The sequence below is a fragment of the Echinops telfairi genome, unplaced genomic scaffold (genome assembly GCF_000313985.2).
Source record: "Echinops telfairi isolate 266 unplaced genomic scaffold, ASM31398v2 ScPeMD7_4225;HRSCAF=4972, whole genome shotgun sequence".
Taxonomy (NCBI): Eukaryota; Metazoa; Chordata; class Mammalia; order Afrosoricida; family Tenrecidae; genus Echinops; species Echinops telfairi.
Window position 1 is genome coordinate 11219751 of NW_022108124.1, and position 24788 is coordinate 11244538.

The window sequence follows — 24788 nt, forward strand, 5'->3', positions numbered from 1 at the left end:
TTTGAAATTTTCCATACAATGTGTTTAACTGAAAGCCATGGCAGATCCGAGTAAAGAGAGAGGCATGAGAGAAGAGATCACTTCTGAGGTACAGGTGTACTTTCCCTGTCAGAGTAGTTCAGGAAGCACACAGGAAACCTGACTTTCTCTGCAATAAGGATCGCTTTGCCATTCTTTTGCCAGAGATCACCAGCACGGTCTCAGAAAATCATTCACAGAGGCATAAGTTATAAAGGTCCCTTAGAAAAATCCCCAAGCAATATCTGTAGCAAGTGTGTAAGCAGGGAGTCATCACACACACAAGCAACAAATAAAAAGATTTCCAAAGGGTAAAGTCATTTCTCAGGGATCAGTTTAAGTTGAAGGTCTGAAATCCACAATGCTACTATCCCACGATAAATATGCTAAATACTCATTTCAGGGGGAAGAAATTCACTGTATATCTCTCTGAAAAAGATATTTGCAAAAACATTCTATATAAAGTAGTCCTTGATGAAGCTGACTGCTCTGAATGCATTTTGTTTTCATTTTGAAAAACTGATGACAACATTTTAAGAAAAAAGAACTTCAAAGATCCAGAGCAAATAAATTGTATATTATGCTATTCTGAAGCATGCCAGAAACTAAAAATAAATCATACTCAACATCCTCTATTTGAGTCAGTACCTTTCCTGTGACAATTTCTATTGATTATTTTTGAAATCCAGAAGTTGGCGACATGCAGAGAGTATATTCTGCCTCCGATTTGAAACTCCTCGGTCACTTGTATTTTTCTCCGAGTGAAACTAAAAGCCTAGCAGTCACGTCTAGCTATGCTGTCCACAGTGGTAGCCATTAATCACAGTTAATTGTTTAAGTCTGAATGTATATTCATTCAAACTCAGCATAAGAGAACAGTTCCTTGATCACACTAGTTATGTTTCCCTATCCTGAAATTGTTAAGCGCTCTCCAGGAGATTTTTAATTCACAGATCACCTCTGTTCCAGGGAACTGGCCTTGCTGTAATCTTTATGGAAGGTCACCAGGTCTTCTCTTACAGAGTTTCTTGACTACTGCATCACCAGGCACCATAACATGAAGCAGAGGCTATCATATGGAAAGCCATGTTACCAGAAGCAGGTAAAGTCTATTTTCATGATTACAGAAAGCTCTGCTGCTACAGCATTGGTCTGTCCACTTTAAATAGAGAAAGCGGGTCATACATTTTGAACGTCTTTTTATGTCCTCACTCATATAAATTCAATTATTGAAGATAGGTTTCTAATTATTAGAAAAACTAGCAACACTAAATTCTATACCCCTTCCTTCTATAGCAAAGTACGTAGACTGTATATTAAGTTTATTTCAACTTGATCTGAAGAATTAATATGTCAACCTGGAAACTATGGTAAAAATTTATTCACTTTGTATTTATAGACTTTCAAATCCATCTTTTATTAGATTAAATAGTCCTCAAACTTTTTAAACAGGGGGCCAGTTCACTGTCCCTCAGACCCATTGGAGGGCCGGACTATAGTTTAAAAAAAACCCAACTATGAACAAATTCCTATGCACACTGCACATATCTTATCTTGAAGTAAAAAAACAAATGGGGCAAAAACACCCAGTGGGCCGGATAAATGTCCTCGGTGGGCCGCATGTGGCCTGCGGGCCATAGTTTGAGGACGCCTGCTCTAGGCATTAAGATGAACAGGTCAGGCAACTTGAGATGCTCTTTAATCATCTAATTATTTTATTAGAGAATGATTTGTATTTTAATGTTTCCTCAACAACTGCTACATAAATCCATGTGAGTTTATTCACAAATCATGCATACCAGATGTTAAATCAATAGTTTGTAATGTACAGCCTGAAACAAAGATGTCCCTTCTGCCTGCCCGTAGAAAGCAGGGGGCTATTCACTCTTGCCCAACCATCTCACCATTCAGACTCACAGGACCCCTGCCAGAACCAAATTCAACACACAAACAAATTCACTGAGGTGGAGTTAATTTGAACTCAGAGGGAGCCTATAGTACAGATTGGAACTGTACTATAGTGCTGTAGGCTAAAATCTTTATGGATACAGACTGCCCCATGTTTCTCCCACTTAGAACTGCCAAACTTTTGGTTAGCGGCGGATTGGTTTATCAATAGGGATGATTTACCATAGCATACTCACTTGGAAATCCTGTTGTTAGCTGCTGTGTATTGCCCCCCAATTCATGGGGTCACGGTGCATTACAGAGTAGAACGAACACTAACCTTTGCATTGTTTTCAGTCAATCACAAACTGGCCTGGATGCTATGTTTCTATTTGGAAGAAATTGCAGCAGTTTGAGTACACGCACAGTAATGTTCAGTTCACCAAATTTACAGAAGTCAATTAGTAAAATCAAAAGTGCTTATTCCATTTTAACTGAACAGAAGAACCCAGGGTATGTGTCAGAGGAGGGAGAAAAGAGTGGCCTTTCCAACTAAGTGCAATCACATAATATAGGCAATTACCTAACAACACAGGTGAGAGAGAGAGAGAGAGAGAGAGAGAGAGAGAGAGAGAGAGATTGATTCAAATCAAGCTAGCTCTGAAATCCAGATCAAGATAAGAGTTTCCTAAAGGATATAAGTGCCTCATCACTCCCACTCAGTAGTTCACTGGTTCTGTAAAAGTAAAGAAAACGTGTGCAATACGCATCAGAGTAATCTCACTCTCTTGAAGATTCTAACTCTCATTGGCAAGATACTGTTAAAACCTACCTGAGCACTGGCTGTCTCCGCGTCTAATGGACCCACATAGATGATGTGCGCAGCATGCCTATGACAAGAGAGGCACAGCAACCACAGAAAGGTGGAAGCTGCTCCTATTTGTGTAAAGATACACTACATTTAGAACTAGCTGCCAATCTCCTAATTAGAGTTAACGAAATGGCCAGTACTTAGAGGTAAGACAACTTAGTCCAATCATTTTATAGACCTGTCTGCCCAAACACGTCTGGGTAAAATCCCTGGCCACCTACAGAGGGATCCAGAAGAGCCCACCAGAAATACATATTCATCATGTGCTCCAGGGACTGTTTACTATCGCCCAACTTTTTCTAATGACATTGCTGTGAAATTATTTTGAATTTCTCATTAAAAAAAAGAGTGAATATGTTTTTTTAAAGAATTACAAACCATATCATCTTTCTCCTTTATTAAAAAAAAAACATGCAAACACATTGGGAGACAACTTGTGAATTACCAATTAATTTGGGAGATATTATTATTGGTTGCCTAATACTCTTTTCCAGTCTATTAGAATTAAATACGTTCATTGAAATAGCTTCTGTGTATTCTCACTGCATAAAATAGCTGTCTTACATTCATGTTTTTAAACAACTATACAGTATAGCTAGCCGAATTAAATTATTCCCTGGCAGATAAAACTAGGATATACCAATATTTCACCACCACTAATTTATTTAAATTGGTATTCCTTGTCTTCTTAACTAGAAAGAAGAAACTGAATCCTTAATTCATCTTTAATTCATTGTAGGATGGGGGTGCAGGCATCTGCAAAAGTTTAGCTTCTTGGAAACAGAAGGCAGCAACACTAGCATGATAAGACAACATTGCAGACGGTAGTTAAGCTGTTGCAACAACTGAAAGGAGCTCATGCTACATTCAGTGCCTGCATGCAGTGACTTCTTCAACTCTACCTCCTCCCTAGACTTCTTGTCACGGTAGTGACACAGGCAAAAGAAAAGCAGACAGGAATTCACCCTTTCATCCACTGCCATGACATTGCTTCCTACAAAACAATCAGAAAAATGATCTTGGAGATTAATGAGGCCCACTCCTCATTTCACAGAACTCAATGCGGAGGTCCAAGAAGATGAAAATGATGGAAGTCCCACAGCACTAGACTGGATGCCTCCCAGTCCACGAAGTCCAACACCCTTAAGCTGGCCATGTTGGCCATCTAAGACTTCAGCATAACCAGTATTGGGGGGATCATCAGAACTGGCCACAGAACACAAACCCATTAGTTGACCTTCATTAGTTAACCTTAACTTTGACTTACGAAGAATAATGTGGCGGCAATGTTCAACACAGCCCATCAGCACGAGCAAAGCAAAGAAGCTGGACAGGAAAGAATAGAGAGAAGCCCCTGACGTTGCTGTTGTTGTTTCAGGAAAACTCATAGCCTGCTTCTTCATTCAGCTGAGCTTCCTTCCCTGGGTCTCAAGCCTCCCGTGGGGTGTGGGAGCTCTGTTAACTCTTTCAGCTTAACGAGTGCATGGAAGAAGCCATTTGTTCAATGATCTGAAAGGCAGCTTGCAGCTTCCTGAAGGCCTGCATCTGCTATTGGGCAGGAAAGATGGCAACTAGCTGTGTTTATGAATTGGGTCAGTTAGTAACTTTATGCTCTCTCTCCCTTTTGAAGAAATGCCAGGAAATAAGGGTTTGACAATTTGAGTTCTTTTGTGAGCAGTCTACATATGTTTTTTTCAATCTGTGTTTCCAAAGATCGTTTCCAACCAGAACAAGTGCCGCAGGTTTGGCAAACTACCACTTAAGACAGAAAGCCAACCCAAACCTAAACCATTGCCATTAAGTTGATTCTAATTCATTGCCACCTTATAGGACAGCATAGACCTGATCCATGGGGTTTCAAGACTATATATACATCTTTACTGAAGCAGACAGCTTCCTCTCTCACACAGAGCAAAAGGTGGATTTGAACTGCCAACCTGACACTGGGCGATTTTCAACAATTAACCCTCTGTGCCTCCAGGGGATCCTTTCAGACTGGATTGGGGGAAATTAAAAGCATTGACCCAAGTCAGACCTGGCCCCAGCAGAATCATCAGACAAACGTAGAATTCCATTTCCTAAAAGGTCAGCATGAGCTGAACTTTTCTCTCCATCCATTTGAGACGCTTTCTCCGTTTTCCTTCTAGCAGGTCAGTATCAGCAAGCTCTCGGGGCACACTCTCATGCTCTGCTCGCAGCAGCTCTTCCTGTCACTGCTGTAGACCATACATCCCACCTCCTGCAGTCTCCGTCTTTCTCCGAGGCGTCTATGGTTTTAATGATCAAGGTGTGTGTGTCTCAGGAAAGAGCATGCCCCCTCCCTCCTGTGCTTCTCCCAGCAAGATGTGTCGCAGTGCTGCCTTCAGCTCTTCGGGTCCATTCCGCTTTCATGCAAATAAACACAGCACTTGGTGAGAACAGTTAAACGACTGGAGAGCAGGCTGAGTCTGTACAATTGGCCGTGTATACATCCCTCAATCTTGGCCTGTCAAGGAGAATTATACTCACACAGCGCATGGCAGTGGGTGGTCTTTTTCAGAGAGAAGTATTATGTATTCTATTCATTTCCCTTTTGGAAATCTAGAGCGATACACAGCACAGAAATGACACTAATAGAGCATGTTAGTGCAGAAAACACATTGTCTTTTCTCCCTCTCTCCTGGATAAAAACAAAAAATGAATATAGGAATTTTCAGAGTTTTTTTTTTTTTTAAGGAAGAAGGGTAGATGAAGTTATATATCACTTGAACACACCACAAAGACATAAGTAGATTTTCTTAAGAATAAAATAACAGGATGACAAACTCATGCACCTGATCGGGTTTTGCTGAACCTCTCAGCAGCCTATGAGTTGGCATCGACTCAGTGGCAGTAAGAGATCCATCCCTGGGGTACATTTGGGAATCAGATCCCTTAGGGGTGCTACCTTCTCCTGGCCATGGAGGCTGTAATCTGCAGTCAGCCTTGCCAATGCATCTTTGTCCACACTCAACGCCCATGTGAAACACACTCCCAATGGTGTTCATCTCTGCTTTCAGCTATCTCTCAAATCATCCGTTTCCAACGTTGACTCCTATGCCTCACAAAAGAGTAGGATCATTCCCTCCTGTCTAGCCACCTTTCCCCACCTTTCTCTGAAAGCAAACCTCCTGAAGCACACGTGTCCACTGTAATCGATGCCTACTAGTTCATGAAGTATAGCATCCTTAATCTGGCCTTCTAGGCCCCCTGACATTTCAGCATGACCAATATTTTCTGTGAGCTAGTCAGCTGGTCACTCCTTATCCACTGTCCCCAGATTTCCTAAGCGGCTCTATCTGTGTCTTGCTAGACCAGTGGTTCTCAACCTTCCTAATGCCGCAGCCCTTTAATACACTTCCTCATGTTGTGGCGACCCCAACAATAAAGTTATTTGCATTGCTACTTCATCACTGTAATTTTGATACTGTTATGAATCAGGCGACCCCTGTGAAAAGGATTCGACCCCCAAAGGGGTCATGACCCACAGGTTGAGAACCGCTAGACAAAAACCTTATGTGTCTGCCTACAGAAAACCTACCCATTCTCCCCACAGTGACCTCTTTAGTCTTATAGCACCGTCATTAAATTACTTATATTTGCCTTGCTACTAAATGTTAAGAACCTGAAGGTACTGTGGTTAAGTATGTCTCTGGGTGTCACGTAGATGTCATCTGCAGTCCAAAGCCTAGCGTGGAGACCGCCACAAAGTAAACTGTTCAGAAAGTACATGCTGAATCCATGCACATGAACTTTCTTTGCGTGTGTTCTGAAAAATGGAGTTCCTTTTTTGAGCAGTGAACACAAATCTACATACGTTATGCAACGGTCTGTTCTTTTTAACAATGCACGTATAAGGGGTTTTTTTCTTTCCAAGCGATCATTTGTATTTCCCCTTTACCTGTGTCTTCTGCCTCGTTTTCCAAGCATGGCTGACCACGGAGAGGGTACTGAGTTGGGACTTTCTTTTTCCACTTCTCGTCACACGTTCCTGCCATATGTCTAGGGCCTGCGCTGACTTACTTATCTCTCTCCCAAGTTCTATTCTTATGTGACTACATGATCCAACAAAACAAATTGATGCATGTGGTAATACTTTCAAGAACCTTTCTTATATCCGGCAGGTGGGAGATTACAATTTTATTTAGTAGTCCATCTTATTCTTTTGTTTGCTTTCTAGAGCTTTGCCCCATTTCCTCTCTTGTTCTCTGTAATTGCATCTTCTCTTTCTCCATCTGTGCTTTACCGATCTCTCGAAGCCATCCTTCAGACTGGAGTCGTGATGCAGAAGCCACGCTGAGGAGACTCCTTAGGGGAACTGAGCACAGCAACTAGGAAAATCCATATAGATAAGACTCAACATAGGTTTTCTGAACAATTATTTGTGGTGGACTCCATGCTAGGAACTGGTCCATTCTTACCTCATCCTATCCAACATCCAGTCAATAACCAAATTCTATCAAGCCACCAATAAACATCTCTAATTCTCTAGTTCCACTGCCCTATGCACCGTCTATGGTCTTGTGTGAGGTCTTTCTTGGCACTAACATCCACCATCGCAGAAACCTTCAAACTAGACCCTACCATGGTTTCTCACTGTTACAGTCTACTCTTTACACTCATGTCAGAGAGAGCATTCAAAATACTCTTATGACCCTGTCAAGCTTTTGTATCCATCCTTAGGTGACTTGCCATCACCAAGATTAGAAAAAGAAATACTTCATGTTCCGAGAGGATGAACTGGGAGTTACAGAGCGCTCCATGCTTCTCACGCACTGTGCTCTTTGATTACATTCTATGTTCCTAGTCACACTCTCACGCACCTATGCCTTCTTCTTCAGGGAGCGAGGCCACTGTCTCATGCTCCATTTATCTCCATCATGATTGCTACCATAAAGCCTTTCCTCAGCAGTCTCCATCTCCATCCAAGAGAGTACTGACCATTCCCTCCCTTGGACAACATTCTAACATACTTAACTTTCACCTGACTGTGATACTTAGGCTTATTGTTCCAATCAGCCCAATAGGAACCTGGGGGCAGAGATTAATCAGGTTGCAGTTTGATTGGAGGGCAACAAGATAACTGGCTCTTCAAGGCCTGCCATCTCTCTCTTGCTCCCTGGTGAATGGACCAGCCTGCTGTTGCGTTAGCTAGTTTTCTGCCTCAACCTGTGTGCTACACTACCTGTGGACCAAGCCAACCTGTGGATCCTGTGACCAGAGCTTGAAGCTCCTTTGAGATCATGCTGCTGGTACATACATTGCTTGAGCTTGAGGCTGGTGCATCCTGTCTCCCTGCTTGTGTTAGAGACCCCATGGGGGCCTGCTTTGCTAAGCTCCTGAGCTCCTGACTTTTGCTGACCCACCCTGCTATCTGCTGCCTGAGGGCAGAATCTGCCTGCCATGCCTTGCCTGAGGGAAGATTGGACCCAGCAGCCCATGTGAGTTGAAGGACTTCCTGTATATTAACTGTTCCACAAAAGTGAGTTAACTGAGCCCTCTGTAATGCTGTGTAGACTAATTAGCTGTTATATTCTTCTCGCCAGATAAACCTATCCATATAAGTGTCCTGGTTTTGTTTCTCTAGAGAACCCTGCCTCACACACTGACTCCCTCATAGCACGTCTAACATTCTATCACACTTAGCAGCTGGGGGCTTAGTCAACTGAGCTAGATGGTTGAATTTGAATCTTAGCTCCACCCTTTTCTGCCCATCTAACCTTACATAGTTTATCTCAGGGTTCTCTGCCTTACATTTCTCATCAGTCAATGGGGCTACAAATAGAAACTGTTACAAAGGGTTATTGTGAGAATCAAGTAAATTAATATATAAAACTCCTAAAAGAATGGCTGGCCCATAGTAAGAACCAAACTAAGGTCGCTATAATATTTGTTCATATTATCCCTTGCCTGAGTGCTCCTCACACCAAAAGAACACGTGTTAGGCTTTGTGTGTGTGTGTGTGTGTGTGTGTGTGTGTGTGTGTTGTGTGTTTTTTCTCCTTGGCGTCTAGTGTAGTTCCCAGAATATATGAGATATTCAATAGCATCTAATGATGGTGAATGATCAAATGCATAAAAACAGAAATAAGAAGAAAACAAACTTCATTTGTCCCAGTTCACAACACACCCCCTTTCCCTTGTTCTGCTTAGACGTTAAGGGGCTGTAAGGGCACAAACAGACACAGTCATGGTGTTTTAATCTAATGGCCCGGCATGCACAAACAGTTTCTGTTTTACGTCTCCCAGTATTAGATGAGCAGCTTTGGGAATGCAGAGGAGGCAGAAAGCCAGTAAATGAAGGAAGCAGGGCTAGTTGCTTAATTTCCAGGGTCCAGTGTACAATAAAATTGCAGAATCCCCTTTAGAAATATTGTTATGAATTTCAAGGGAGAAAGAGCAGATCTTCAAACCAAAGGTGGAGCTAATTGAACCATGTGGTTCAATGAGACTACACAGACCACTCACTCAAGAAGCTACCCCTGCCCTCTTCTCTCTTTATTCTGAAAGGCTTCCTGAGACAGAGGGTGAGTCTATCTTTGCCGGCTTAGCCTCAGAACCTGGATGGAGGGGATATAAATTGATAATCCTCTCCCCATGCTAACCACCTCCAGCTGCCCAGGATTCGGCCTCCATGTTGCAATAGAAAAGCGTGTGACCTGCCCGCTTTTCTGAGTGTTCTAAACCGCCAACGTCTCTCAAGCTCAAAACGTTCCTTCACGTATCAACCGTTTATCGGGCAACAATCATGTACCAAAATTCTGCTCATGCTACCGTCCAACATATATGCATTCTTTGGCATCATATTTTTTATCCTGTCCAAGTCAAACCCAAATCCCATTGCAATGAAGTTGATTCTGATTCATAATGAAACTACAGGACAGAGTAGAACTGCCCACGGCCATGGTGTTTTAGTATCAAGTTTTAATCCCATGTTCCAAATTGTACAGGGTTCCCAAAGCAAGAGTATTCATGAACAAAGACTAGCACATCTCTCTCCCGTGGAGTAGCTGGTGGCTGGTAACCGCCCGTCTCTCCATCCACAGCTGAGCACTTAACCATTCAGGAACCTTCTAAGAAAGCCAGCATTTGCTACTATCGGATAAAAAGAGAAAATAACACAACGATCTTCTGGAGGTATGCACATGTGCGTGATGATGATAATAAACCGACAGGCGGGTCAAAAGGAACGGAGCTCGTGCGCACAGCCCACGGGAAAAGAAACGTCATGAGATGCAGAAAATGCAGTTGCATCTCCTCTCGGATTATGCTGTCCTCAAGTTAAGTCCCTTAGGTCATCCCACATAATACGTTCTAGTGGAATCGTTGTCAAAAAGACCCATCGCAGCAATGGATGGCAGAACAAGGGAAAAAAAGAAAGAAAATAATTAAAAGGGAAGAGATATTTCTCAGGGGAGGGAAGTGGAGACTGGATAAGAGGGAAAAGAAATTAAATTAGAAGGTGAGAGAGAAAATGAAGTTTCTGGCCTGGAAAATGAAAATCATCCTCCATGCTCCTATTACACAAATGCGTCGTTGGCGTCCTGTATTAAAATATAAATTCAGTGCAGAGGCAATAAGGCTGGCAGCCACGTGCACAGGCAGAGAGCCAAAAGCCTGGGCTGTTGGCAGCCACTCAGCCCCTTGGGCCCCCGCAACAGAGTCCAGGTTATATCTGTCAGACACTGAGCTCCGAACACTGTTATTTCTTAGTTAAGGACTCTGATGTTGGCTTTGAAATTTTCTTCATTTTAGGAGCCCTGTGCCATAAACAAATACTGATTGCCTAGCACAGAGGAATAGAACATATTTGTATTTACCATGGCTGGTGAGGAATGATAGCAGGTGTGGTATTACTCAAATAAATGTAGATGGAAGGCTCTCTTCAACAAAGTGCATTGTTTCATCAGGCTGTTTATGTCTCTGGTGAATATTTATTGAGTCCTCCTCTCTGTCAAGCACAGGAGCGAGTGTTAGGGATATCATCGTGAAAGGGAGACACAGTAGAAGAAAGGAACAAACATTAAACCCATAAAGGGATCCTATATTTTTATACAGAAAAATATATGGAAGGAAGGAAAGAACCAAGCTGAATAACTGGAGGGAGAGCATGAGGTTACTGCAACAGAGTGGTCTTCAAACACCACAGTGGCTTGCCAAAGCTTTGATTATAAGACTTAGTCGATTATTAGAAGAATTGAACACTTCACATGCAGAACCGGAGGGCTGGCAAGTGCAAAGGCCCTGGGATTATTGGGAGAATGAATAATGAGATCATGTCAGTGCAGGGTGTGTCCTAAACCCAAGCACTGCTGAGTTCCCAAACTCAAAACTCACTGCCATTGAGTAGATACTGATGCATAGCGACCCTGCAGGACAGACCGGAACTGCCCCCAGTGCGTTTGCAGGCACGGCACCTGTTTAGCGGTGTAGAAATCCCCCTGTTCCTCCTGGAGCGATGGGTGGTTTCGAACTTCTGACCCTGAAGATCAGATAGCCTCTATGCCTCCAGGACTCTTTGCTGAGTTATAAGGGTATAAAGACAATGGCAAGTGAACATCAAAAGCTAAATATAGTTGCCACCCGAAGACTGCCAAGGATCTGAGGAATGCTGAAAGAGACAGGGCCTCCTCCCAGAACCAACCAGGGGCAGGATTGCTCTTGGAAGAGCTGCTCTTCTTTTAGATTCTTCACCTGCCAAACTGTGAACAGTACATTTCTGTTCTGTAAAACCACCCACTGGAGGGATTTGCATCGGGGGAACACTACTTCACGAAGATGGGGACAGGCATACATACAAGCTGACAAATGTTTTCAATGAACACTCAAACATGCCAGGATCTGGCTTGCCTGAACCAGGTCCCAGAGATCGCATTTGCCTTTGAAAATGTGGGGAGACCGCTAGCCATTTCATGCATCTGTGGCAAGGGCAGCTTCTTTTCCTCCAAAACTCTTGGAGGCGCCCACACCACAGCACCTCTCCATGCATCCCGTCCTCGGGCCACTTACTCCATGGTCATTGTCAGAGAGTAGTCTCTGGAAGGGCAGCTCACTGATGCCCTTTCCAACTCCCTGTCTCCAAGTCCGGCCCCAGGGACCGCACAGGGGAGACACTCATCACAGGTGTGAAAGAAGCAGAGGGCAGCAGCTGTTACCTTACCTGGAGAAGAAATAGCCCATAGTTCTCTAATTCAACAGCTGCCTGTGGAAGCTTTAAAGAGATTTGCATAGCTACAGCACAAGTATTAACACACAACCAACAACAACAACAACAAAAAATGGATAGAGAGTTGTAAACCATTGCTTCCTGGCAGTGTGACTAAGGTGGGCTCGGGCAACAGGGTTGAAATAATGATAGTTTGGGTCGTGCCTGATGTGTTTTATTCCAATGTGCATATTCCGTACTCCATACACAATGAAGAATTTAATTAAATGTTTTATGATAGGGAGCTGGTACCAAATATCAGCATCATTTCCCTTATTTTTTTCTTCTCCCAGAGAAGGACTCATTCTTTCATTGTGTTTTGAGTGTTTCATACAAATCAGGCTTACATTTCCTTGGTGGCATTGGTAAGTGTGAATCACTGATAGATGATCACTGATACGCATGTCTTGTTCTTGGCAAAGACAGGCCATAGGTGCAATGTAAGGTCCTTTAAGGCAAACACTGTGTATTATTCTACAGTGCCCCAAGCAAGTACTGGACCTGTGCTTGGAACACAGAATGCTCTGGCCGTGAGTCAGAGAGAAGCAAGCCATGGAAGAAATCAGAGGCAGCATCTCTTAGAAATGCAGTTGGTACACAGTGGAACCAAGTGACCATGCCATCAAAAAGAATGTTGTCAGTGTGGTGAGATGCTGCCCAGTTGGTTGCAAATCCTGAGTGGGGGGGAGGGGGGCTACACAGCAGAAGGAAACACTGCCTGGCCCTGAGCACCGAACCGCTGTTCTGTTTGAACCCATTGTTGGAGGTACTATGTCCAGCCACCTCCTTGAGGATCTACCTCTTTTCCTGGACTCTCTACTTTCCCAAGCAGGATATCCGTTACCAGGGACTGGTCAAAGAGAATCATGATCATTCATCACTCAATAAGGAAAAGTGCTACGTGAAATAATCAGAGCTGTCAGTTAATAACTCTCTGAGGTGCCAGTAATCATTCTACAATTTGCTTTTCCTCTCCCCCGCCCCTTTTTTTTGGCTGCCTGAGAATGCTGGACCAGAGGCCAAAGGCCTGCATAAGACAAAACAGGCAAAGGAGAAAATCGTACTGAGTGAGTTGAAATATTTTAAGTACTATTCAAAAGAAAAAAAAAATGTTCTGCTCAAAATTTACATATGTATATAAATTTATATGTGTATGATGTATATATATATATTTACATTAATTTATATAGAGATATGAATCATGAAAAGGGTATTGATTCCCTATAGCAACAGCTTTTTTTTTCAAACAGCAGAACCGCATTTTCACATTGTCTGCAAAACAAAATAAATTGGCATTGATGGGGACCGCCCATAGATGTACCTGTGTGGGATCCCTGCCGGTCTGTCCTGTGGGTGTTGGGTGTAGGTGTGGAAGTCGGTGTTTGGAGGAGTAGGCCAACAGAGGCTCCAAACGTGCCAACCCCATGAGCTGCTGCTCCACAGAAATTCATTTTGATAAGAACGTAATAGTTGGAACTGGGACCAGCCCGCGGCCTGAAAAGTGGAGGCAGAGAGGAAGCTTGTGTGTGAAAACTTCGGAGGATGGAGGTTAGGGCTGGGTGTTGGTATTCTTCTTTCCAAAGGTTCTTCTTTGGAAGTCATCTATTCTGGAGAGATTCAGGAATACAAATCCCTGTTCCTTTCCTTAGAAGCAGCTTTCTGTGTACTTGCAAATACTTCCTTATCAGCATGCCAAAATGCCACTCTTCTCCCTGATGCCATTCCTGTGTTATTCAAAGGTCTCTCCTGCTCCCGCCCCTCCCCTTAAGAACTGAGAAAGAAAAAAGATTCTAGAAGCAGAGGCATGAAGAGTCTAGCAGGGAGCAGACTGGAAGCTGTTTGCCGAAAGGGAAAAAGGTAAGGTGGGTTTGAATCATTCTTCAAGAACTTGGAGACAATATGCTATTTCATTTTGGTTTTACATTCGCAAAGTCCTATGTCTCAAGGGCAAAACACAAAAGGGAGGGGGAAGAGGAAAGCTGGAAAATTTCTTCCCTAAATCTTGAAACAAGAGCCAAAAATTTAGACTGAGGTTGATTGATTGGATTTTCTCTTTTTGAAAATTCTATCAGTGGTGACCAGGACCCCAGGGCCTTTTATTAAGAACATTCTTTAGCCTTTGTTTAAAACTGATGTTTGCAACATTTTGCATACTTTAATGACCAATATGGGCTGTAATTAAATTGCTCTAATGCTATCATTACATAGGTACTAAATGAATGGGATTACAGCAAACATAGAAATAGATCTTAAATTTAAATTTTTTTCAAAAGGAACTTTGTCTAATTACATAAATGTGAACAAAATGTAACAGAATTGAAAAGCAATGCTACTAATCTCAATTTTAACTAAAATTATGTTTGCATGCAAGCGGCCATCTGGATGAATTTTTTTAAATTTCGGGAAGAGGAAAAAATAGTATCTGCATCAATTTGTCTACGCAGAATCACAGTTGGTTATTTAAATGCATCTGGTTTAATTCATAGTGCCCTACCTTGATAGAAAAACATTACAGAAACTTCTCAGAATAATAAAGAGAATTCATAGCTATAGAAGGGACCATGGTGGTGGAAATCAATGGGTACTACATGCAATTGGATGTCTTAGGTTAGATGGGAAGCCTGACATTTTAACCATCAATCATATAACTTTAGGAAAATGATATATTCCAACAAGCAATATTTCTCCAACTTACAAAAGCAGTTTCCTGATAAAATCATTTTTTGTGAATAACTGCAAATTCTAATTGAAAATATTATGTGGAAATGCTATAGGGAGTATGGTGTTCACTTATCAAGGGCTACATGAAGATCTGCTATTAAAATTTTGCTAACATAGCTAGCCCAGAACCTGAAGTTATCAACTCTAGAATGAGATGAGGAGGTGGGAAGGCATCATGCTAAGGAGTTGGGCTGCGAATTTCAAAGTTGGCACTTCAAAGTCACCAAGTGCCTTTAGGGGGAAAGATGAGGCTTTCTACTCCTATAAAGACTTAGACACTTCTCCACTTTATAGGGTTACCAGGGGACAGAATTGGCTAGATGACAGTGAGTTATTTTTAGTTTACCCAAGGTGACATCGACAAATTCACGTGAAAATGGGACTGTTTTTTCATGGGCTTTTTGGAAGCCCTCTTGTATGTGGGTGCTAATTTTTAAGTTGGTCATGTCCTAAACTACTGCTGCAGGTGATACCACATGAGAAGGAAGAAGAAATATTCATTGAAAATATATCAAAGCCCCAAAGATCAGAGTGGTGCTGTCTGGTGAGGGTAGGACTGATAACCACTAGGACGACGGTTCAAACCCACCAGCCACTCTGCAGGAGAAAGATGAGGCTGTCTGTTCCGGTAAAGATCTTGAGCCTAGAAACCCTCCCTGGGATCACTCAGAGTCAGACTTGACAACAGTGGGGTGTGGGTTTAAAAATGGTATAGACTGGATTAAAATCAAGAATGCACCATAATTACTGAGCTAATATTTTAAAAAATACATAAAGTGTGGCATGAGCTGGGAAAAGGAATGGAGAAAAGACAGCAGATTCTATAGATTCATTTTGTGTCCTAAGTCTTTTTGCTGGTGGAGTATGTTTCAAACGTTTTTCCTACAAAGGAAAATAAGGGATTTTTATCTAGAAATGTCGAGTTGGACAACTATAATGATCTTTTAATCCTCTTCTTTAGGAGACTCTCTCTGACTGTCAGCAAATAATGGAACGCTTGATGTTGCTCTTTTAGATTTTTACAATCTTTTAGATCTACTTCAGAGTTCCAATTTAGGCTGTTTAGCTTCTAAGACATTTGACCACATCGGTGTAAGACCGCTAATTCAAATATGAAGCCGTATCTCTGGTTCAATCTGGTTTTCCTTTCATCTTCAAACCCCAAATGAACCAGAAGTTGTAATTATTCCTTGTTGTAGTGATTTTTCTACTAGCAAATTGGCCACTGTTTTCATTTCCTATTTGATCTGGGATCCCAGATAGACAAAGTCGATGTCATTGCTGCTGTATTGTTCTGTTTTATCCCTTCCATTGAAAAATATTCTTCTCCAAGGAATTAAAGCTGGAAAGTAATAAAGTATGTATCTTTGAGTAAGACACTTAAGCTCTTGGTTTCTCTATTTCTGCATTTATAAAGTGAAGACAACAATCTCACAGGATGGCTGTGATATTGAACACATTAATAAATCCAAATGTCTAGAACGTAGTAAGAACTCACCGATGTTACTTCTATCTCTATTTCTCCAAATCTGACACATCAGACAGTTCAAATGGAGACAATCAAATGAGCACCTGATGAAAGCCCACTTCTAGTTCCCTCAGGTACTTGCAGTCGGGCCGCTCTGCCCGGCTACATGGGAATTTGGAATCTGATGGAACCAGGCAGTGTGCATTGGATTACCCCTGCATGCTCTTTGCCAATCAAAACCTCCAATTGTACATTAAATCCCGTATGCCTCACTTAATCAGTTCCACCATCTGACTCCCAGTTTATTAATTGTTCTTTGCCCTATACACACCATTCTTTCCCACCCCATCATCCTACAATGACAAAACCACTCGCTCACAGCCATCTCGTTGATTCTGATTCGTAGTAGCCCTATAGCACAGAGGAGAATTGCCGCTGTGGGTGTATGAGAGTGTAAATATTTGCAAGAATAGGAAGCCTCATCTTTCTTCTGTGTAGTAGCCAGTCGTTTGGAACTGCTGACCTTATGGTTAGCAGCCCACTGAGCTGCCCTCTAAGCCACCAGGATTCTTTCCTTTTAAAGCAAAACTCCTTAAAAGGGTTATGCTGAGCCTCGTTTTCCCAGTCCTTAAACCCACTATAATGTCTCAGATTCATACCACCCCATCAAATGGCATTGGACACTGTATCTACTTTGATGTATTTTCCTCAGTTAACTTTTAGGCAAAAAAAATGTGGTTTGCATCACATTTCATGGGTTCCTTAGTCATTCTCTTCTCCCAGACCTCTTATCCTCAAAGTGTCCCAGGGATTGTTTCTTATTGTCTTTTCTCTCTCTCTCTCTCTCTCTCCTATTTTCATTTCCTGTAATTCTTACTCAGCCTCATGATTGTAACATTTTACCTCCTCCTTGACACCATCTCCAAATTTATATCTCTACTCAGACCCCTCTCCTGAAATTCAAGCAATCTCCTTATAAGCTTAGATAACTGAGAGACACCTCCCATTTAGTGCATCTAAAATGATGCCATTATTATTTCACTATGCCTTCCCCAAAACTATTCAATGTTACTCACTGATCACTTTAATGGGTGGCAATTACATTCTATAGGTACTCAAATCAATATTTAGAAGTGTTTTTTGGCCATTTATTCCTTTTCACAGTCTATAAAAAATTAAAATAAAAATTTTAACCTTCAAAAATATAATCTTTTTTCCCCCTAGAATCTACTACTCCCATTATTACCCCTTTCTTTTTAGCCTAGACCAGGCTTATATCTTGTCTAGACTGAAATAGGCTACTACTGCTCTCCATGCTTTCTCCTGCTTGACGACAGTCTTCCCTGCACATCCCTCGTGGTCTGCTGGTGTGCTGTCCTGTGGTGGCCTGCACAGTGCTGTGATACTGGGTGCTACTGTCGCCAGCATTTCAAATTCCAACCGGGTCACCATGGTAGGTGGGCTTTAGTGGATCGACCAGGAAGGTGGACACTCAGATTGGCTGCCTTCTCACAGCAGAACTGAGGTTAACGAAATAGGGGGATTCAAGCTTTTCCACTCGCACTCACTGGTGTGGACACACCTAAAATAGGAACAACCGGCGGAAGACATCCATTCATAACTGAAAGATGGGCTGTAGTAAGTCTGAATCAAAGACATATTGAAGTTGTCAAAACAACACGGCCTCATTAAAGACTGGTGTCCTAGGCTTGCATGGGCTACTATGGAGTGGCATTAGCCATTTTGAATCAGAAAAAACATACAGCTCACCATGCAGGGGCTGAAAGAAAAAATGAAGCAGAATGGTTTCTTAGTCCCCTCAAAAAGAACATTTGAAGATGATCAGGAAGTAAAATCAGTGGTTACAATTACTATCGGTTAATACAAACATTATTCAAATTTCTACACCAGCAACGAATAACACAGATAAAGAAGTAGAAGACTGCTCATCAACCACAGCAGCCAGAAATATATCAAATATGCAAGCAATATGCTCTGATAACTATTGAAGATTGGAATGCAAACATTAATCCCCCCAAAAGCATAATCCATAGTTTGAAAATATGATTTTACTGATAAAACAGGCATGGGAGAGTTCATGATACAATGTTGCAAGAGTTATAATATATATATTGGAAATGCACTCTCCCACCAAAAAAGTCCCACCCCAACAAAAGAACTACATCTGTACGTGTAATCCTTGCTGAGTGAAATACAAAAGAAGCTAACAGAATCTGGGACAGTATGAGATGAGAGAAACTCTATCTTCAGTCAGACCACGACCCAGAGCTGAGGACCAAACCAGACCACCTGTTTGTCTTTGAAAAGGAGATTTCAGTTGAAGCTGAAGAAAATTAAAAGAAGTCTACTAGAGTCAAGAAACGCTTCCAGCACATCTCCTCTGAATTTAGAGACAATCAAAAAAAAAGTTGGCACAGGGGCTAGTAATGAGCAAACACAGTTGCGATGTATATGGCACCAAAGGCATCATTTAGAAAGAAAGGCAAGGTCATTATTCAAAGTTAACAGGTAGAAAATAAAGAAATAACCAAAGTGGACATCAGAAGAGACACTGAAATGTGACCTTGGGTATTAAATAGCTCAAGTGAAAGAAGAAATGATGAAGCAAAAGATCTGAAATTTCAAGGGGTAGTTTGAGAAGACAAGTATTATAATGAAATGTTATAATGGATATCATGAAATGGAATGAGAAAACCAAAGGAAAGAATATGCCTAATATCTCTCAATCTGAAAGAAGCGAAGGAAAATTTCAAATGGACTCTGGGCAAAAAAAATCAAATGATACAGCCAACATCCAAACGACACGGAAGAAATACACAGAGGCACTATACCAAATAGGGCTAGTTGACATTCCAGCATTTCAAATGGTAGCAAATGATCAAGAACCCATGGTACTGAAAGAAGTCCAAACTGCACTGAAAACAAAGGTTATATTTTTTAAAAAGACCCTAGAACTTGCTTAAATACCGATTGAGATGTTTCCGCAAATATACACAACGCTCGAAGCATCAATTATCTATGGCCAGAAATCTGGAAGGCGGCTATCTGACACAGACTGGAAGAGGTTCTTATGTGTGCCCATTCCAGAACAAGGTGACCCAACAGAATGATGGAAATCATCAAACAATACCCCAATATCATAACCTAGGAAAACACTGCACAAATTATTCAAAACTGGTTTCAGCAGTGCATCTACTGGGAACTGCTTGAAATTCCAGCCGGATTCAGAAAAGGATGTGCAATGAGGGATATCACTTTTGATAGTCCATGAACCTTAGCTGAAAGCAGAGAATGCCAGAGGGGGCGAGGGGAGGATCTCTGTGTGTTGTTCACTGCACCTCTAACCACCACAGCAGCAGCACCCTGCATGGATCAGTCTTTTCAAAATGAATGTGAACCGTGAGCATTTTGTGCATGAAAGCCTTCCACACCTGCCTATGGAGTGTATAAGCCCTCGTGGCCTATAGCTATGCATTAGACGGCTGACGACAAGGTCAGCAAATTGAAAGCGCCAGTAGTTCAATTCCACAGAAGAAAGGCAAGGCAGCCTACTCTCATAAAGAGTTAGAGACTTGGAAACTCACAAGGAGGCAGTTCAGCCCTGTATCGGGTCAGAATCCACTGGATGGCAGTGCATTTATGGAATCTGAATCAAAATCCAAACTCTGAACAAGAGGCAGCAAGATCCAATACTATCTGCACCAGCACCCTCCCCTCCTTCTCAGATGAAATCTTGGCCACGCCCCCACTCCCTTCAGGTACAATAATCTCCTACCTTTCCTGGAAATATTGAGGGCAGACTCCTGCTTTCATGCCTGCCCACTAGCTTTTTCCTGGGCTCCTTCCTCACTTTTTCCCTCATCCCTTCAGGACTTTTGTTTAAATGAGGCCTATGGTGACAATTCTATGTGAAATCATCTCTAACCTTTACACGGTACTCTTAACCCCCCACATTCAATTTCACGCCGTCTAACAGCATTTTATTTAGTGTTTATGATTTGTAATCTGTCTCCACACATTAGAATATGACCTTCAGGAGGCCAAAGGTACATGTTTTGCTTTGTTCACAAGATGTATCCTTTGAGCCAAGAGCAGTAAAGAGCAGAGTAAGTAACAAATATTTACTAAATAAGGACAGACATTAGTTGGAGATTTAAAAGCAAGAGGGCAAGGCATTCTGCAATACAATATCCTTTTAAAATCCCAAACACATTGAAGGTAATAAAAGTCATTGTCAAATATCTTTAATTAGGGCAATTCAATCCCCATGCTACACAAACCATCAAGTAAACCTTAAATTTGTGGAAAAGCTCTTGAATGAATTCAATAATGCCTCAGGTAAGGGCTCTTAAACAGAGCATGAAAAACAGAATACTTATGAAAATTAGGAATAAAATGGTCAATGAGTAAATAAGTCTACCAGGGTTATCTACAAAGATTTTAATGTTCTGGACAATAAAAATTTGGGAAAGTGAAATTTTTTTTTCAGAACTCTAGAAATTAAACATCATTCTGCATACATCTCAGAATAACTATGCAAATTACGGTCTGGCAGCTAGAGAAATTGCAAACTACGCAACTCTACAAAAACCACACACATCTCTGCCATCCAATCCGTTGGTTTGAGGCTTCTCGGGGCTCCTTGTTCCTCCTTTTCATGTTTCTTGCTTAATATTTGGCCACCCAACTGTTCACCAGCGATTCTCGCATGCGAACAGCCTAGCGAAACAAGGGGACACTGAAGCACGTCAAAGCTAGGCTGAGATGGCATTCAGAAGGAGGCTGCCAGGATTGGGATCAGGAAAGCCCATGAACTAACTAACAAAATTAACTACGATGAACACTGAGCATGTCTACTGAAAAGCAGTTGCTACCATGGGTTTAATCGACTCAGCTCAGGTGAGCGTTAAGGCTCCGTAACTGTGTTCACAAGTAGGAAAAAGAATGCCTGATACGTTTTTAGGTGCACAAGAAGCAATCGGGGAAAGGAAGAATGGAGAGCTACAGACCGCGCTACTAGAAAGGGTTTACACTACATCAATGAAAACTTCAAAACCACACCTAACATGAGCAAGCACTCAGGTCAAAAGTGACGGGACCACTCCCAAGCAGAAGAGAGTTGGTCAAGTTGCATGGTTTCTCAAAATCAACTTCTTCATTTGATACAAAATAGGGAGGAATACTACACCTTCCTCATAAAATTGTGGAGATTCTCAGGTGAATAAGTTATGCAAAGCACCTAGCCCGTAAAAGCAGGTAGCTGAACTGCCCATCCACATTTCAGTTCCTATAACAATCTCATCTGCCTGTTTGTCTGAATGTTGGCATTCGTCTAATTCTAAGCATTTGCTCGTCCTTCTGATTCAGCAAGGAGAAAGCCCTAAAGAAATAGCTAGAGAGTAATTAACATATGGCTAAAACTATCATGGGGAATATAAAAAGATAGATTAAAAAGTACAACTGGGACTGCTTTTAAAGGAGAGGCAGTTTAAGGATAAGAAATGTACATTTTCACTGCACGGAAAATATTATAACAAAGCTCTTTGTAAAAAGCATTTCATCTCTGAAGAGAAGGAATTTTCTGTTATTTCTACCAAAGTGCACACTATATGTTGTTCCTTCTAAAGTTACTGAAATGTCTATTCCATCGACAAAGGAATCTCCCCTGTTTGAATCATTACTGACTCCGGTGAATAATGCATGAGTTAAAATAGGCAATTAGGAAACAAGTTGAGCAAATATCATATGTACAGATTATAATATACTTGACTCTTTTTTTAAAAGAGATAAATAATAGCAAGTTGGAATAAGTAAAAAACAAATGCAACAACTTCTATAATTTCCCAATGATCATTTATACACATTTTCAACTTCTCTGAAGAATTCAAAATCCACATATGATATAATACGTTAGTAAGTACACATATATCTACAAAATAATGAGTGTTTCCCTGATTCAGGATGATTTCTTGAAATGATCAAAATAAGCCTTTCATGATTGAGAAGGTAGTAAGAGGGGCGGGGGGAAAAAGAACCAAAGTAAATATTTGGGGGGAAAAATATTCTACCACTAAAGAAAAGCCAAGTTCTAACATGTTGGTTAGGTAATTTTACCAAAAACTGTCGACAGACAGATTCCAGATTATGAATGAGATATGTTCCTGTCTTAGTCTTTAAGTGCAATTTATAGGTGACGTAGTGCATGAAGTTCTTATTCAGTCTTACTTTAGTGCCAGAAAAGGTCAAAAGTTCTTCCAGCTATAAAACCTGCAGGAGCAGCAGTCAAAGCGATGGCGATGGACACTGTTGAAAGTTGGAGTTCGCTCAGTCATTTCAAAGCAAGGGCAAGATTTACATAATGTCAAAGGACAATTAGGAGCTGTCATTAAGTTGTACATTCATAACTCTCAGACTTGCTCTCTATGGACCATTGCATCTTGGTTCCTTGTTATTTAGACTTTAGGAAAATGTCCATATCATTTAATATGCCAGCTGAACTTATTGGAGAATAATCAGAGCATACATTTCAAAGCAAAGTAATTTTGGAGAATGCTTAATATCAATGAACTGCCAATCTAAACTATAAATTACACAGGTTGAAGTGGTGACCTGTCAAAGTCCATGCATGAATTATGAGTTCAAAGTTCGTCAGTGTAAATAGCACAGATCTGTGCACCTCTTTGCACAGTCCCTCATGAGGCAGAGGAAAGCAATTATCTAAAGAACAATCAAGAAGGCTTTCCTAAAATCTGTTTCCTTCTGAAGTTGTATATGAGATGAAAGGTCACTCCCTCATTTACTAGCTTATCTTACGTTGCCCTTATCATTTACTTGATTGTACATATTTGTATTCATTAGGTTCTATTTATGCATTCTTCAATAGCATCTTTATTTATGACTTTGTGAATCAACATTTTTGTGATGGGAGGGGAAAGTCACTTAGCTAATTACACATGCTTGATGAGCTGCATAATAATAACCACTGCAGTATTATACATTAGTTGAAGGCATGTAAATCACTGCAGTTATTCTTCTTGGAGGGGAAACAAGAGTTGTTGTTGTTTGTTTGTTTGCTTTACCTGGTTAAAATACCCTTTTGGCACCCATGTTCATCTTCTTAAGGATCACCATGCTCTTAGTCCAAATCATGGTGCCAATAATAATACTATTAATAAAAGGTATCACAGTGTTAACAGTACATGAAAAAAAACAAAAAGAAGACAAAACTCAACTTAAGCCAGTACTTCTGATCTGAAGCTGAGCATTTCATTATAGGAAGCTTCTTCCACATAATGCAGTTCCAAGAAAAGAGACCATGTTAGACATCCCCTCGCCCCACAAGGATGCTGTCATGAAATCTGACTTGGTTCAGCCAGGAGATTAGGAGTGCACAGGGAAACAGACTGTGCAGCACTAGAATACTAATATGGCTTCTGTATGAAGATTGGAAAGTCTAGAGTTACGAACAAGGTCAAAATAACACTTAGGTGATTTACTGCCATCGGAAAGCATACTCTCCTATGAGTGATTTACTGGATGTGACAGAAAAATGAGTGTGGACAAGCCACATTCTGATGCAAGCTTGCAGTTGTCAGTGTCTACATTAGCTCAATCTGGCTAGAGGATGATTTGAAGGTTGATTAAATTGTAGCATCTGAATCGTGCTCTTCCCTATGCTGTTTAACACAAATATCAAAATGTTAGAGTAACTCCAAGACTGGAAATGTTTCGTATAAACTCTGGAAAATCCCATTCTACTTCTGAAATTAAAAGACCGTGAGGACAAAAATAATAACTTACTAATGGCAACTGTTCAATACTCATCGCCGATTTACACCCGGTGAGAAAGTTCACAAGACAACCAGACGGAGGTAAGAATAAAAAATAAAAAATAAAAAGCACAAGAAAACTAGGTTTGTGGCCAGTCTGATCAGTTTTAAGAAGAACGGTAATCAATATCTGCAGAATCCGTTCAGAGTTCAAAGCTGACCAGTTGGTAAAAACCGGTTTGATTAAGTTCCTAGCAGGCAACATGATCACTGGAGTATCTTCACCTCTAAATATAAACAACAAGCAAAAATTCCACTTTTGTGGATGTTATCTGTACCAGAATATAGGGCATCACCAACAATCTTTGCCAGCATTACCTATGCAGCTAGAAGCCTCCTTAACCATTTTTCTATTTCTTGAAAATCTTCATAAAATCCCAAGTATCACCTAACCAGTCACTTCAGAGCATCAGCAAATCATCCTTAGGGAGAGAGTCTTGCTTTGCCTCTGTGAGCTTTAATCCCCCATTGTTTTGTTTCCACTGTGATACATACCTCCTTTTCTACATATTTTCTTGCCGGGTTTTCTGGCACATTCCTTGGATATTCTTTTTACTGAAAAATGAATAGAAGACTAGAAAATAACATGGCGCTCCATCACAGACCGCCGGAGCATGCAACACCGCTATCTCACTTAATAATGCTACTGCCTTTACTCAGAGCAAAAAGATCCCCAATTCGTTGAGCCTGCACATGCAATGGAAACCGGTTGATGCATCTTCTCAGAAGTCATTCGGTAGGAAATGGAAAT

The 24788-nt window shown here is 41.2% G+C and overlaps 1 protein-coding gene across 5 annotated transcripts in view; it reads right to left on the reverse strand.

Annotated features, from left to right (window-relative positions):
- The window catches only part of NLGN1 (neuroligin 1), a 1028692-nt gene that overhangs the window by 798546 nt on the left and 205358 nt on the right, over positions 1-24788 (reverse strand). For 3 of the 5 annotated variants that reach the window (XM_045295071.1, XM_030886970.2, XM_004708584.2), the window contains exon 3: positions 24533-24592. The exons of the other annotated variants lie outside the window; for them this stretch is intronic. In XM_045295071.1, the coding sequence (XP_045151006.1) occupies positions 24533-24592 (60 nt within the window). The remainder of the gene's footprint in view (positions 1-24532; positions 24593-24788) is intronic. 5 annotated transcript variants of the gene reach the window in all.